At 40.7% G+C, this 12,537-nt stretch overlaps 1 protein-coding gene across 11 annotated transcripts in view; it reads right to left on the bottom strand.

Annotated features, from left to right (window-relative positions):
• The window catches only part of prdm16 (PR domain containing 16), a 256,337-nt gene that overhangs the window by 114,079 nt on the left and 129,721 nt on the right, over window positions 1-12,537 (bottom strand). For all 11 annotated transcript variants that reach the window (XM_020616031.1, XM_020616049.1, XM_020616066.1 and 8 more), the window contains one exon: window positions 5,962-6,431. In XM_020616031.1, the coding sequence (XP_020471687.1) occupies window positions 5,962-6,431 (470 nt within the window). The remainder of the gene's footprint in view (window positions 1-5,961; window positions 6,432-12,537) is intronic.

Here is a 12,537-nt window from a genome sequence, read left to right as displayed (position 1 = left end):
ATTTGCTGCCCTGCTTCCTCGTTATCAATTACCAAGCTCATTGAAGATAATTGACAACGGTTTGCACTGGGACGCAGGAGGCTTGTCTTTAACAGCTTCTTAAAAAAGCCAAGCACTTCTGTGGTGTTTCTAGGGGCAACAGCGACCATATGTTTAATATTAGATGGAATCTGTTCCACTGGAGTGCTCTGAAATTGGATTAAATTGGCTAATGGCATGTTTAAAACCTACATAAAATGAACGTGAATGGAAGATATTACAGCACCCAGGCCTGGGACTTGTGGTGTTACGCTCTCTCTCTAGTGTTTTTGCTCCATGTGTAAACTTGGGGTTTCTGTCAAAGTCAAATAATGATGACAGAAAACCGCACACAGTTGGTCAATACTGTTATTAGAAACCACAGGTTTGATATCCCTTTCATTACACTGTGGAACTATATGTGCATGTGCCAAATTAACTGTATAGTATAATATGCAGTTCATTGAGAATATACCCTATATAATGACAATTTGTAACTTTATAAAATATTTTTCAAATATTCCTTTGGTTGATTTTTCTCCATCACAGCACTGATGCTAAATCAGGGTATTCATGTATGTGTCAGTGCAGCATTAAGTGCTGTGGATCTTGTAAGGTAACCATAACATTTCAATAATTGACATTTGTGCAAAATGTTACAAGGACTGTAAAAAACTAATTACAAAAACATCTTCTTGTACTAAAAAAGTGGTAACTGTGCTGATCATCATGCTCATCAGAGTATGGTCCCGATTTTATTACGAAAAACATAAATATGACCCCATTTACATGAACTTTACTTATGCTATTCTGTCTTCTACGCAGTAAGGAGTTCAAGTTAAGACTGATGAACAAATAGATTCATATAGGATTATGGTTTCCTGTGTTAGGTTTAGTGAATGCTTAGCTTCTCTGACCTTTACAAACCATAAATGTAACATCAGATTGTCACTGTGAGAACACTGCAAAGCGCATTAGTCATATCAAGCAGGAAATGACTCTGTACCTCGATATCTCCCTCCCTCTATTTCTCTCTTTGTCTCATATTCAACAATCACTCGGTGTGACTACTATCTCCTGGTAGGGAGTTTCTGCCCTATCAGTTTGGTACCAGGACCTTAAGGGTCAAACATCAAGATAAAGAACACCTTTCTGTGAAAGGCAAACAGATTAGACAAGTTGCAAGCTGCACTTTGAATGCCCTGTAGGGATATCTCGCAGCATAAAAACTTGGCCATCTGCCCTCCTCAGGCAAAACACAAAAGGCGAGCAAACACTTTAGGTGGCGAGAGGTGGGTCAGGACAGATAAGTGTCGGGGTGTGCCTGGACTTCTTCTCCCTAACATTTGGAGACAAGGACGTTAGCTTAGCTCGGCGATTAGTTTGAGAACAAAAGAAGCACAGTGTCAGTGTGAAAAGCAAGCTGTCAAGTCTGAGATTTAGTGGCTGACAGAGTGCGAGGGAGATGCATGATGCCATGGCCACATGGGTATCTGTCACGTAGGACCTTGGTGACATGAGAGTGCCCGCCAGACATCTTAGCATATCACTAAGTCAATAACAGGGTAAACAGAAGAGCCAGCATACTTTTTGCCTCTTTCCACACATCACTGGATGAATGATACTGATATGGAAAATCACCACACAAAAAGTAAACAGAAAAAGAATAAAGGACAGAGAGAAAGAAGTTTGCCTGGCAACAAAGTCACCCCAAGGTCCACTGCTGCAAACAGACACATGACTGCAGGGCTGACATGGAGTCTATGATAAGTGTTTTTTTTGTGTGCAAAAGCATTCATGTTGACCTTGTCCAAAGGGTATACATCAATGCACATCCCTGCAATCAAAATGTACAATATGTCCTTGTCATATCCCCTTTATCATGCCAAATATCCTGAAGGCACCGTGTTGTGCACCATTCACATTCTATAAACTCACAATGCCAAAGCACCACGATTGGCAATTGAAAGTTTGGCAGCCAGTAAATCATCAAAACTGACAACACTCCATGTTTTCAGATTTGGTGAGATTTTGCCACAATCCCTGAAGCTGGAGAAATCAGAGATACTGTAAAAAGACAAAAATAATCGCTGCTAGAGAAGTTTCAAAAGCCATGATTCATACATGCAAGCACACACCCAGTGGTCACACGGTAAGGAGAAGTAAACACCATTAATTTTACATTGAGAGGGCTTGGCCATACTGTTGGTTTGCTTCATGCATGTTCAGAATACAAATAGAGGTTTGATTATCCTTGTGTTTCCTCTAAAGATCAGAGTAAACATTGCTGTAAGCTGTTCTTATTCATTTACCAATATGCCTTTAAGGGAGGATTTCACATTATTTGTTATCTACAACTATATATGCAGTTTTTGCTCCTGTCAACATTCACAGATGCCATCTAAATATCCAAGGGAGTTAGATCTATCAGTCCATTCAATGCCAGTCAGTGAAGAGCACACAACCTCCAGCCATTGTATGGTGACATGTCTTTATCAATAGGCAAGTCAGGCCAATCTACCAGCAAGATAATAGCAGCAGTCACTCTGACAGTAGATTGCCACAGTGGGCTCTCTGTGGGCCTCGCCTCACTCTGCTTGCTCAGGCCTTCCTACCCCGGGGAGCTGGCAGCCCTTCTCATACACAACCAGAGAGGGACACACACACATAGGGGAGACCTGGGGCCCTGGCGTTCTATCATGTTGTGCTAACGGGAGAGCATAATGGTTTTTAAATGGATGACTCGGTGCTGGCTCAGAGAAGGAGTCTGAGACAGAAGAGAATGGCCATGGCCTGCAGCAAAGCAGCTTTTAGATTGAGCTGTCCGTCTCACTGAAATGAGTCTGAGTTAACACCTCTTCCAGTCCCTGATGCCCTAGGGCAGACAATAGTAGGCTTCCTCTCTGCCTTCCTCTTTCTTCTTTCACTCACTCCTACTTTGTCACTCTCTCTTTCTCTGTTTTTCTCCACCAATCAACATCTACACTCAGATATCCAGAAAGCACTACACCATCCACCATGTGCATGATAGAGCCGTTTGGCTTCGTCGGTAGACCGTAGTGCATGCAAGCCAACATAATGAGTTATTGCCAGTCTTAGTGAAAAATCCACAAAATTACAGTCAATGTACTGAAGCTAAACAGTTTTGAATTGAAGTGTAATACTGCAAATGCTCTGCATCATTGTTGACAGGCAAAAACCTTTAACTGCAATTTTGGTATTTTGTATTTCTAAGGATTAGATGTAAGGTACAGTCTAGAACTTCTGATTTTATAATAATTCAACTTAACTGATGTCGTCGTCAAGAGAAAAACAAACAGCTGTTAGAGTCTTGTAGAAAATGCTTTCACCCAACATCAGCAGCTTACTGTAACTTATCACAAAAAGAAAGCATAGTTAAACTAAAATCAGCATGTAATCCTGTAACATCTTCCTCCCAAGACGGGCTGAGCTGCAGTGTACTATACTGTACTGTACAATTACATCTCAGATGACATCATCTCTCATAACATTTCCCCGTTTTGGCAGGAGACCAGTTTTAGTGAGCAGTGTAGCCCCTCCTGCGTTCCTGATGCTGTGAGAATTTGTTTGCATCTTCTTTTCTTACATCCCCATTAATCATTGTTACTCTCTTATTTCTTTTAACATATCTTTTTTTCATTTGTCATCTTTTTTCATACTTCTGTTGCTCCCTGGCCTGTCTATTTTTCTAAGACCAGAGGCTGCAGATGATTCGAGGGGTAAATGGTGAAAGGGGCCATGAAGGGGGTGTATGGGACTCCTAGGGGAGTCTGTTGATGACTATCAACAGGCTGACTGTTATGACTATCTGAGATAAGAGTCTGGGAGAGGAGAGCCCCTGAAGGCTTCAAGCCTCAAACCAGAAAGAATATCTTAAAAAAATAATTCAGCCTGAGCCAGAAACAGTCTTATAAGAACTAATCAGGAGAAAGAGAGCAAAGACCGAAGATTTTACCTTAAGGAGAAATAAATGATGAAAAGATAATAAAAAGAAAATCTATGTGATATGGTGATCAGATGACTGGAATCTTCCCTTAAAAGTGCTGAAGTATCTGTCCATCCAAATTAAATGGCCCTAAACTAGGCATCTTAATAGTGCAGCAATATGCTGAATCTCTCTGTTTTTGGGAAGGGATGTGAGTGTACTGTATATGCCAGAGCATTTCTGGGAGCACATACAGTATGTGAATGTATCTCTTTAGAGCTGAAGGTGGCTTCTTGTCCTCCAAGCCAGCGAGCTGAAGCTTAGCTGATGAATATGCATTAGCCAGGTCTCTTGTGAGAAAAAAGGGAGGAGGAGGAAAAACATGCGAGCTACGGGGAGAGTGTAGCTTTTGGAGTTCGGCCCTTTGCACCCAGAATGGCTAGCCATAATATGAACTTTAAAAAGAAAAAATGTTCAGCCTGGCACAACGCCACATAACGTGTGCCTGTGTGCCCTAATTGCCAGCATGTTCCCTACAACAGTTAGGAAGAAAATTGAGTTAAAAAAGGCTTTAATGGAAACCACCAGAATGAACCTATCAAGAGAGCATTTACACATTCCTTTAAAGTGTTGTCATTTAGGGATTATTAAAATTACTTATAATACAAGTTAAAGTTTTTAAGAGATATTATATTAACGTTTTTTTCTCAGAAGCAACTGTGAAAAAATAGCTCCGTGCTTTGCAAATGTAACTACTAATGTCCATTGTAAACACCTTTAATTCTATAATTACACTCTCTACTAGCTTCAAACCCATTTTTCTGTTGCCTGTTTAACTTATTGAATACAAGACTGAACAAATTAGAGCAATCATATTTCATGAAATAATTATTCCTGTTCCTAGGATGCAAGTTCTCTTAACTTACCTGAACTATATCAGTAGCAGGCATGTGTCGCATCTTGATTATCATAAAGTCCCATTGCTTTTTTGATTGTAGCGCACAATATGGGATGTGTAAGCTAAACAACAACTGTTCCTGGCTCTACAAGTAAACTTGATCATTGTATCTCAATTTGTGGTCTGTCATGCTACCATGAATATAAAATATCTTCTTAAAATGCCCAATTTGTATAGATTTCTAACTACACAATTACCAGAAACCAGATTAAAATTCTGTGAAAAATCTCTCAAAATCTTTGTATGGCCTTTTGGTCCATATCTTACATCAGCTGATGGTGTCTAATTCAAGCACACTATTGTATGTTCCTTCAAACAGAATTCCAGTGATTAACTTGTTCAAATGTCTGTACCTTACTACATATGAATGTAATGTGAGACTATGAGAAAGACACAGTGGAAGGCCTCCTAAAAATGATGAGTCATGGGGGTAGTAAAATGAAAAGCAGGCCAATATATTTCATCTTTGATTAGGCATATGAGAAAACCAGAGGGAGACAGCGAGAGAGAGAGAGAGACGGGCAGAGATCAGGAGGGCCTTTTTACTTAATGAGCTTACTAAAGCAACTTCAATATCCTGTAATGTCATGTTGAAATGAAAATTAATAGTTCAATATGCTGCCGCTGCAATGGGCTATGTTTCTTCCATTTCCATATCGTGTGGCATGACCAAATGGGTGCGCTTGCTCGAACCGAAGCCCAGAAAAGCTGATACATCCACTAATCAGCCAGATTTTTCCATCTGACATTGCTGCACTGCGGAAATTCTGGAGTGTATTTTGTATGTGTGCGTGTGTCGGCATGTGCAAGGATCAAAGATGAGGTCCGATCATACAAGGGATGCAAATGGAAAAGGCACTGATGCAGATGATGGGATAGACACTTTTCAGTGGGCTTCACAGTTTCTGCTTCTCGTTCCACAGTGTACTGTATATTTTTGTTTTGTGCCACAAAATATGTAAGTAGTGAAAGTGATAGTGAAATGGAAGGAGAAAACACAACTCAAAACAAAGCAATATGATGCCAGGATGGTTCCTACCTCCCATCCAAAGGAGCTGTCTTTGCCTGTGGCCCCGTGATGCAGTGTGCTATGCAGACCAAACCTCTCGCCAGCACCGATGTGAGTCTTGGCCCATACGCCAAGGCCGGCACCAGGCACAGAGGACTCCCGCAACTCCAGTTCGCTGGGAATGGGAATGTCATCCGGAATGTAGACAGGCGCCTCGTAGGGCGACCCCTCCTTAGGCATGGTGAAGTCCTGGTCATTGCTGCTGCTGTTACTGTTGTTGTGCAGGTGGTGATGGTGGTGGGTGGCATAGATGTGGGGGTGCAGCAGGTGGTGGTGGTTACTGTTCGGATGGGAAGGGGTCGGTGAGGGCAGGGGGGACATGCTGATGACGCCGTCTTCTGCATCGTCTTCTGGGCTGTCTGCACCACCTCCGCTGCTGGCCGCTAAACCTGGGAGGTCAGTCTCTGTGTCGTACATGCTGTCCACTGGCTCACTGTCATCTAAGAGAAGCAAAACACGTACAGAGACAACCATTAAAAGACGAGTAGAGGAGGTATAACATGACTTGGAATATCTTAGGAAAGAATGAAAAGCTCAGGTATTGCCAGCCACATTTATACTATTAATCTCAGAATTTGAAATGCAGGGCCTGAAACACTTTAAGTCACATCTGCAAGTTCAGAAGGTCACTACACATCCAACAACTTCTCGAGTCTAACTTACAAAAATAACATTCAACTTCAATCTCCCAACCTCTGAACTGTTAGAAAACCACGCTGTGTAATGAGAGAATTTAGCGGGCCTGGCCTTCAGTTATAAAATACATATTTCACAGCTTTTCCAGAAACTATCTGAAAAGAATCAGGCAGATGAAGAGAAGCAGCTTTAGGCTATCTGAGTCCTTGATGGCAAAAGTTCTCTATTCCGTCACACTCACTGGACTCAACTAATGGTTGTAACTATCACTGATGTGGTTAGCATCATCACCCATCTTTGTTCATCCAGAGATTGACAACATGGTTGTGGTTGTTGTCCAGCAACTCCTTTCCAACATGAGAGAAAATGATGATGATGAGCACTAGTGTGTGTGAACGCACATAACATTTGGCTTTAAATTTCACCCCATTTCTTTAATTATTCTATCAAATAGCTTTTTGTGAACAGTGACGGTCTGTGCCTGATCCTGTATGTCACATACTTGGCAATTAAAGAGGATTCTGATCATGTCGAATGATGACCTGTAGAGTCTGTCTGTGGTATTTGGGATTTTTGACAGCTAAATATGCAAGTTCCATTATCACGTGCCTCTTTGAGCATCATCACTGAAATGATACCTGTGTTTTCATAAGCTCTTTTCAGCCACAAGTTATGTAACATTGCTGGCTTCATCAGTCTGTTAAAGCAACCACTTTCTGTCATTCAGATACAGGTCACTTTAACGTTAATGCGCCTCACAGCTTCATTCAAACCCCCCTTCATAATGGAGAATGCCATGGTAAGCATGCGATATTTGTCATATACACGAGATTGTCATAATCTTGTGTTGCCTGTCATCAATGCTGCTGTGCACAGTTCAGACTTCCTGTGTTGAAAGTGATGTGTAAATGTTACTAGGTATGACATAATAAGATTGTCACAACTTTTACAGGAACGTGACCAGGGCTCTCATTCAGACATGAAGCCGGCACATTCAGGTGCCATCAGATTAATGAAAAGGAGTGAATGTCTGAAAGGGGCTTTACTGATACAAACAATACATTTTAGTGCCTTTTTTATGAGGAATACAAACATGATTTTGTGCAAAAGCAATTTTTGGTTTAACGAAAGCAGCTATACAAGTACTTTGATGTCTTACCTGACAGTTTTATTTGGCACTATATTAAGTATAAATATACAAATTAGTGTGTGTGTGTGTTTGCCTGACTTATGCACATCTCCTACTTATTGTCTCTGGACAGATCCCAGTGTCTTTAGTCGAAGCTCCACTGCAGTTTTACTACCTAAACAGGGAGACTGGCAATCAGCAGAGTAACTAGACCCAAAATTACAACCAGAGTGGTTCCAATCAAGAGCTCTCCCTCTGCTAACCTCTGTCTAGCCTGTTGTCAAATCTGCCACCACTTCCCAGGTTTTAGCTGGAGCTGCAAAAAGCCATTAAAAAAAATTAAAAAGAAAAAAGAAATAAATGCTCCTTAGTACACAGAAGTTTATTAGCTCACAATGAAAGTTTGTGGGTTGAACTTTAAAGTAAGAGATATAGTATAACTGAAGTGAAATGAAAATAATGAGTTTGATGATGATTTCTAAAATTTTCTGCATGTTTCATGCAGACTACATTCATTACTTTTAAATTGGAGAAAGTCTGAATGAGTTAATCAAGAAAGAGTCATCACTGAGGTTGTACACATGCACATTCATTGTATAATGCATCAGCTTTTTATTCTTTGATAAATATTTTTGGGATTCTGCCCAGTCACAGATGTGGCCTGCGAAAGTTGTTCAGTTAAGGGCTTGGTCACCACCTGGCAAATCTGTAACCACAGATCCAGGAAACCTATCATATAAAGGTGCAGCAGTATAATCCAGCCTTTTGTTACTGATTTTCCAGTGATTGTAACGGAAAATTTACCCAGTTTTAGAAGTTTAGAAGTGTTTTCAGGCTGTTAAATACTTTTTTACATACGCACTCTCTCTCTCACTGGCACTTGACCCATTCACAGCAATTTTGAAATGCAGAAAGACAACCTTGGAAAAATCTATTAAATACCAAATACTTTCAGTCTCTGTGCACAAAAATGTAGTGTAATGTCAAATAATCAAGTAACAAGGACAACCAAGAAAAAAAATCCATCTTAATTCAAATGAGCAAAACATCACACAGTAAAGCAATGCAGAAATGGCAAATGCAGTGTAATAATAAATGTGCTCTGCTCTCATTTGTAGCTTTGTTAATTTATTAAAAATTTGCCTGGAGAAAAAAATGGGACATTTTTCTCTCCTCCCCTGTGCGGGACAAGTTGACTATGTTCGACAGGCGCCAAAAAACATTGCAGATGAGAAAAGTAAGCAGGAAAATAATGAAAGGGGCCAGGAAGAAGACGAAGAGGAGGAGGCAAAGAGTGTAAAAACTGACGACTGAGGTGCTTTTAAACAGCTGTATGTTAGCTCTGGGTCTCAAAAGACCCGGAAAGAGATGCTAGGTCCGTCTCCCCGAGGGCTTCTTAAAAACACCCGGGCCAGATAGTGCCTTCCTCTCCCTGGCTCCTTATGTTGTTCTTTCTCTCTCTGTTCCTCTCACCATCTCTTTCTCTTTTACGGGGAGCTATTTATCCTGATTACATCAGGGGTCAATCATTAATTCGCACCTTGGGGGTCCTGGTGCTGGCTGTGGCTACAATGGGCTGCTTGTTCAGTGGCTGTTATTCCAGTGGAAAACTACGCTGCTCTGCCTGAGAGACAGGCCCAGGCCACATGAAGGCATCCCATTTATTTGATAAATTGTAAATGTGTGCCATAAGTGGAGCTCTTTGCTTTGTAGCATGGCTTGCACTAACAAATATTTTAGGGCACGTAAGAACACAGATGCAGGCTACACACAAACACACATCTGTTTGGAACTGCGGAAGCTGTTACTATACTCTAAACACATGTGCAAGAGATCAGATGGTGTCGTAGGTAAAGATTATATCATAATTACTGCATGTCACAATAAAATTACAAGATGTGACAGAGATATGACATTTATACTGTAGACACTAACTTCTAAAATATGCATCTGACAATATCAAATTTCAAAAGCACATGACATATACACAACTTGATAACATTGTAATCAGTGTTGCCATGGTAAAATAACTTGACAAGCCAGTGAAAATCAGCAGTTTAATCGGAGGACTTTACAGCAAGCAAATTGTTCTGTGGTTGTGTTTAAATGCAAAAAGATAGAGATCTGGAGTCATTTTCTGCCGTCTGCCTGGACACACACAAACACATGTGCCTTGTGGCATACCGGCTGAGCTGTGCTGTCGATGTCATCTGGGTAGAAAGAAACAACACTGGCTGCAAGAAAGAACTCTGGGAAGAAAACTATAAATAATGCATCAAAAAAGGACCAATTCATTTCTTGCAGAATAAGCAGTCGTGCTGAAAAAGAAAAAAAAAATCACAAATCTTTGTAAAGGTACATTTTTACTTGTTATACAGGTTATAAAGTGCTGCAGCCCACAGGCTAGAACGGATAGCCTGAGGATTCAGAGCCAGGGTGCATAGCAGCGCAGTGGCTTCATGACTATGATAACAATAAAACAAAGCCAGAAGTAGGATGCAAGGATGGCCGTTATAAAGCGCACATCCTACTTCCCTTACTGCTTTCTCTCTCCAATGCACACAGAAACTGTATCTTTGTCTGGACGTAAATTGATCTGGTTCAGTTCAAAAGGAAAGTCAGCCACTGATGAAAAGACAGTATCCAGGGAAAAGGCAAAACTATGCAAAAATCTCCACCAGCTCCAAATATGGGGAGAAAAGATTGTCTGGTGAAAGACAAAAAATAGAAGGCAGAGGGAGAATGTGTGGCTCTTGACAGATATGAAAAATGGGTGGCTGGTTGAGCAATAAATGACCAAACATTTTGATGTGGGAGCTCTGTGTGTATATGTGCATAGATGTGTGTGTAAGTATGTAAGCAGGAGCATTCAAACCCACGCCTTTTCTGCAATATATTTGTGCCACTATATTGTGTCAAAATGGTCACACTTAGCCGCATTACTGGTGCCTACAGAGTGATATTGGTACCTGCTTCTCTGTAAGCTGGCCTTTAATGATTCTGTCACCACACAAAGGAGCCTGAACACCCTCTGCTTTAAAACAGGAGAGGCCAAGGAGAGAGGCAGCTGTAAAACTCAAACGACTGCAAATTAAACGGTGAAAGGAGATGAAAAACTGTACAGTGGTGTATTTTTCCACAGTGGCATGAGGGTAACACATTCAAAATGATGTATAAATGGAAGCATGTGACAAGGCAGTCAAAGGAGAGCGGAGAAGGGCTTGGGCATATTTTATGGTGTGTGGCGTGCCAGTGTTTGTCCAGTGGACGGCCACTGTAGAGGGCGCTGTTTCCTGTCATGTGTCACTGTCATGTGGGGGGTGTAATCATGGGTGGAGATACGCACGAAAGAAAAAAAAATCACTCTTAAAGGGCCAGCACACTTATAGTACATAATCCAAAAGGCAGCGCACAGCCAAGCAAAAATAAAAATGAATACGTACGAGCATTTACCCACACATCTAAGTTAACCTACAGTGAATGGAGATTAAATATACGCTTTGTCTTGTAAATTAGCTTGGAAAGCTGTTTATATCATACAAATGCCGAGTGATTGTCTGTTACAAACTTTTTACTGGTATCTGATGTTATTTACTGATACACATATACTGTATTTACTGATATATGATGAGCATTTAATTTCACTTCACTCGCATTCTGTAGGGAGCCGGGGAAAATCAATAAAGCCAATCAGCCCATAGGCTACATAAACAATATTTTTGTTCAGTATATTGCTGTTGTCGGTCAGCACCAGCCTGGTCAACACTCTGTCCAGCTGCTCCTGCTGACCGATAGACAGTGTATGACGATGAACAGGCCACTGTGGCACTTTCAATATGAACTGAATGGAATCACACTTCAGTAGCACTCATGCACTGCTCATGCCTCACTTTCAGTGTGAATTCCCGGTAAAAAGTTAGTTTTATGTCTAAAACATCGAAACAACTAAAGAAGAGAGTGCTTGTTCATTTTCAGGGTTTCCCAGAATGCAACAGGGTCAACAGGTGTGTATAATTACTTATGTTTGTTGAAATGTCCACAGTCTGTCTTATTTTCACAGCACTATGATAAAAAGTGGTATGAAACACTTATTGGTATATGTAAGAAGTACATCTCATTTACTGTGGTTTGATTCAGAATAGTGTCCCCTAGTGTGTTCACAAACACAGTGTCCTTACTGTATAACCACTCTTGAAATAATACTTATGGTCTGCTGCCACCAAAACTGGTCCACTATCCAGTTTTTCTGGCTGGTGGGCTAGCAATTACTGGACAGCGTCCAGCAAAAACGGTCCATAGTCCAGTTTTTCTAGACGGTGAGCCAGTAACTACTGGATGCCATCCACTAAAACTGGCCCACCAGCCAGCAAATATGTACAGTAGATAATAAATGCAGAATGTTGCTCTTTATGATATTTTATTGAACTAAAGTGATCTGGATATGTACATTAATGACCTCTTTCACAGATTTATGAAGTCAAGAGATCATATTTAATAAGGTAATAGGTTGTCCAGGTTGTGTTGGTACTAGACAACACAGCAGAAAACCAAAGTTATACTACATGTGTACCAAATTTTATGGCCATATGTTTAAAACATGTGTTTTAAAGATATTCGAATCAAAACTACAAGTACAAATGTCATGGTGGTGTTAGAGGAATCATTGTTGGATCATCAAAGACGGTGGGTTTCATCACGTGTATTTATTTCATCACCATATATTTGATAATTAGAGAAATATTTCTCTAAAAACCAAAACACAAAACCTCAGGGTGGCACTA

Source organism: Monopterus albus, unplaced genomic scaffold (assembly GCF_001952655.1).
Source record: "Monopterus albus unplaced genomic scaffold, M_albus_1.0 scaffold6.1, whole genome shotgun sequence".
In the NCBI taxonomy this organism is placed as follows: Eukaryota; Metazoa; Chordata; class Actinopteri; order Synbranchiformes; family Synbranchidae; genus Monopterus; species Monopterus albus.
Note: the sequence above shows the minus strand (reverse complement) of the source record. Positions and strands in the feature narration are given on the sequence as shown.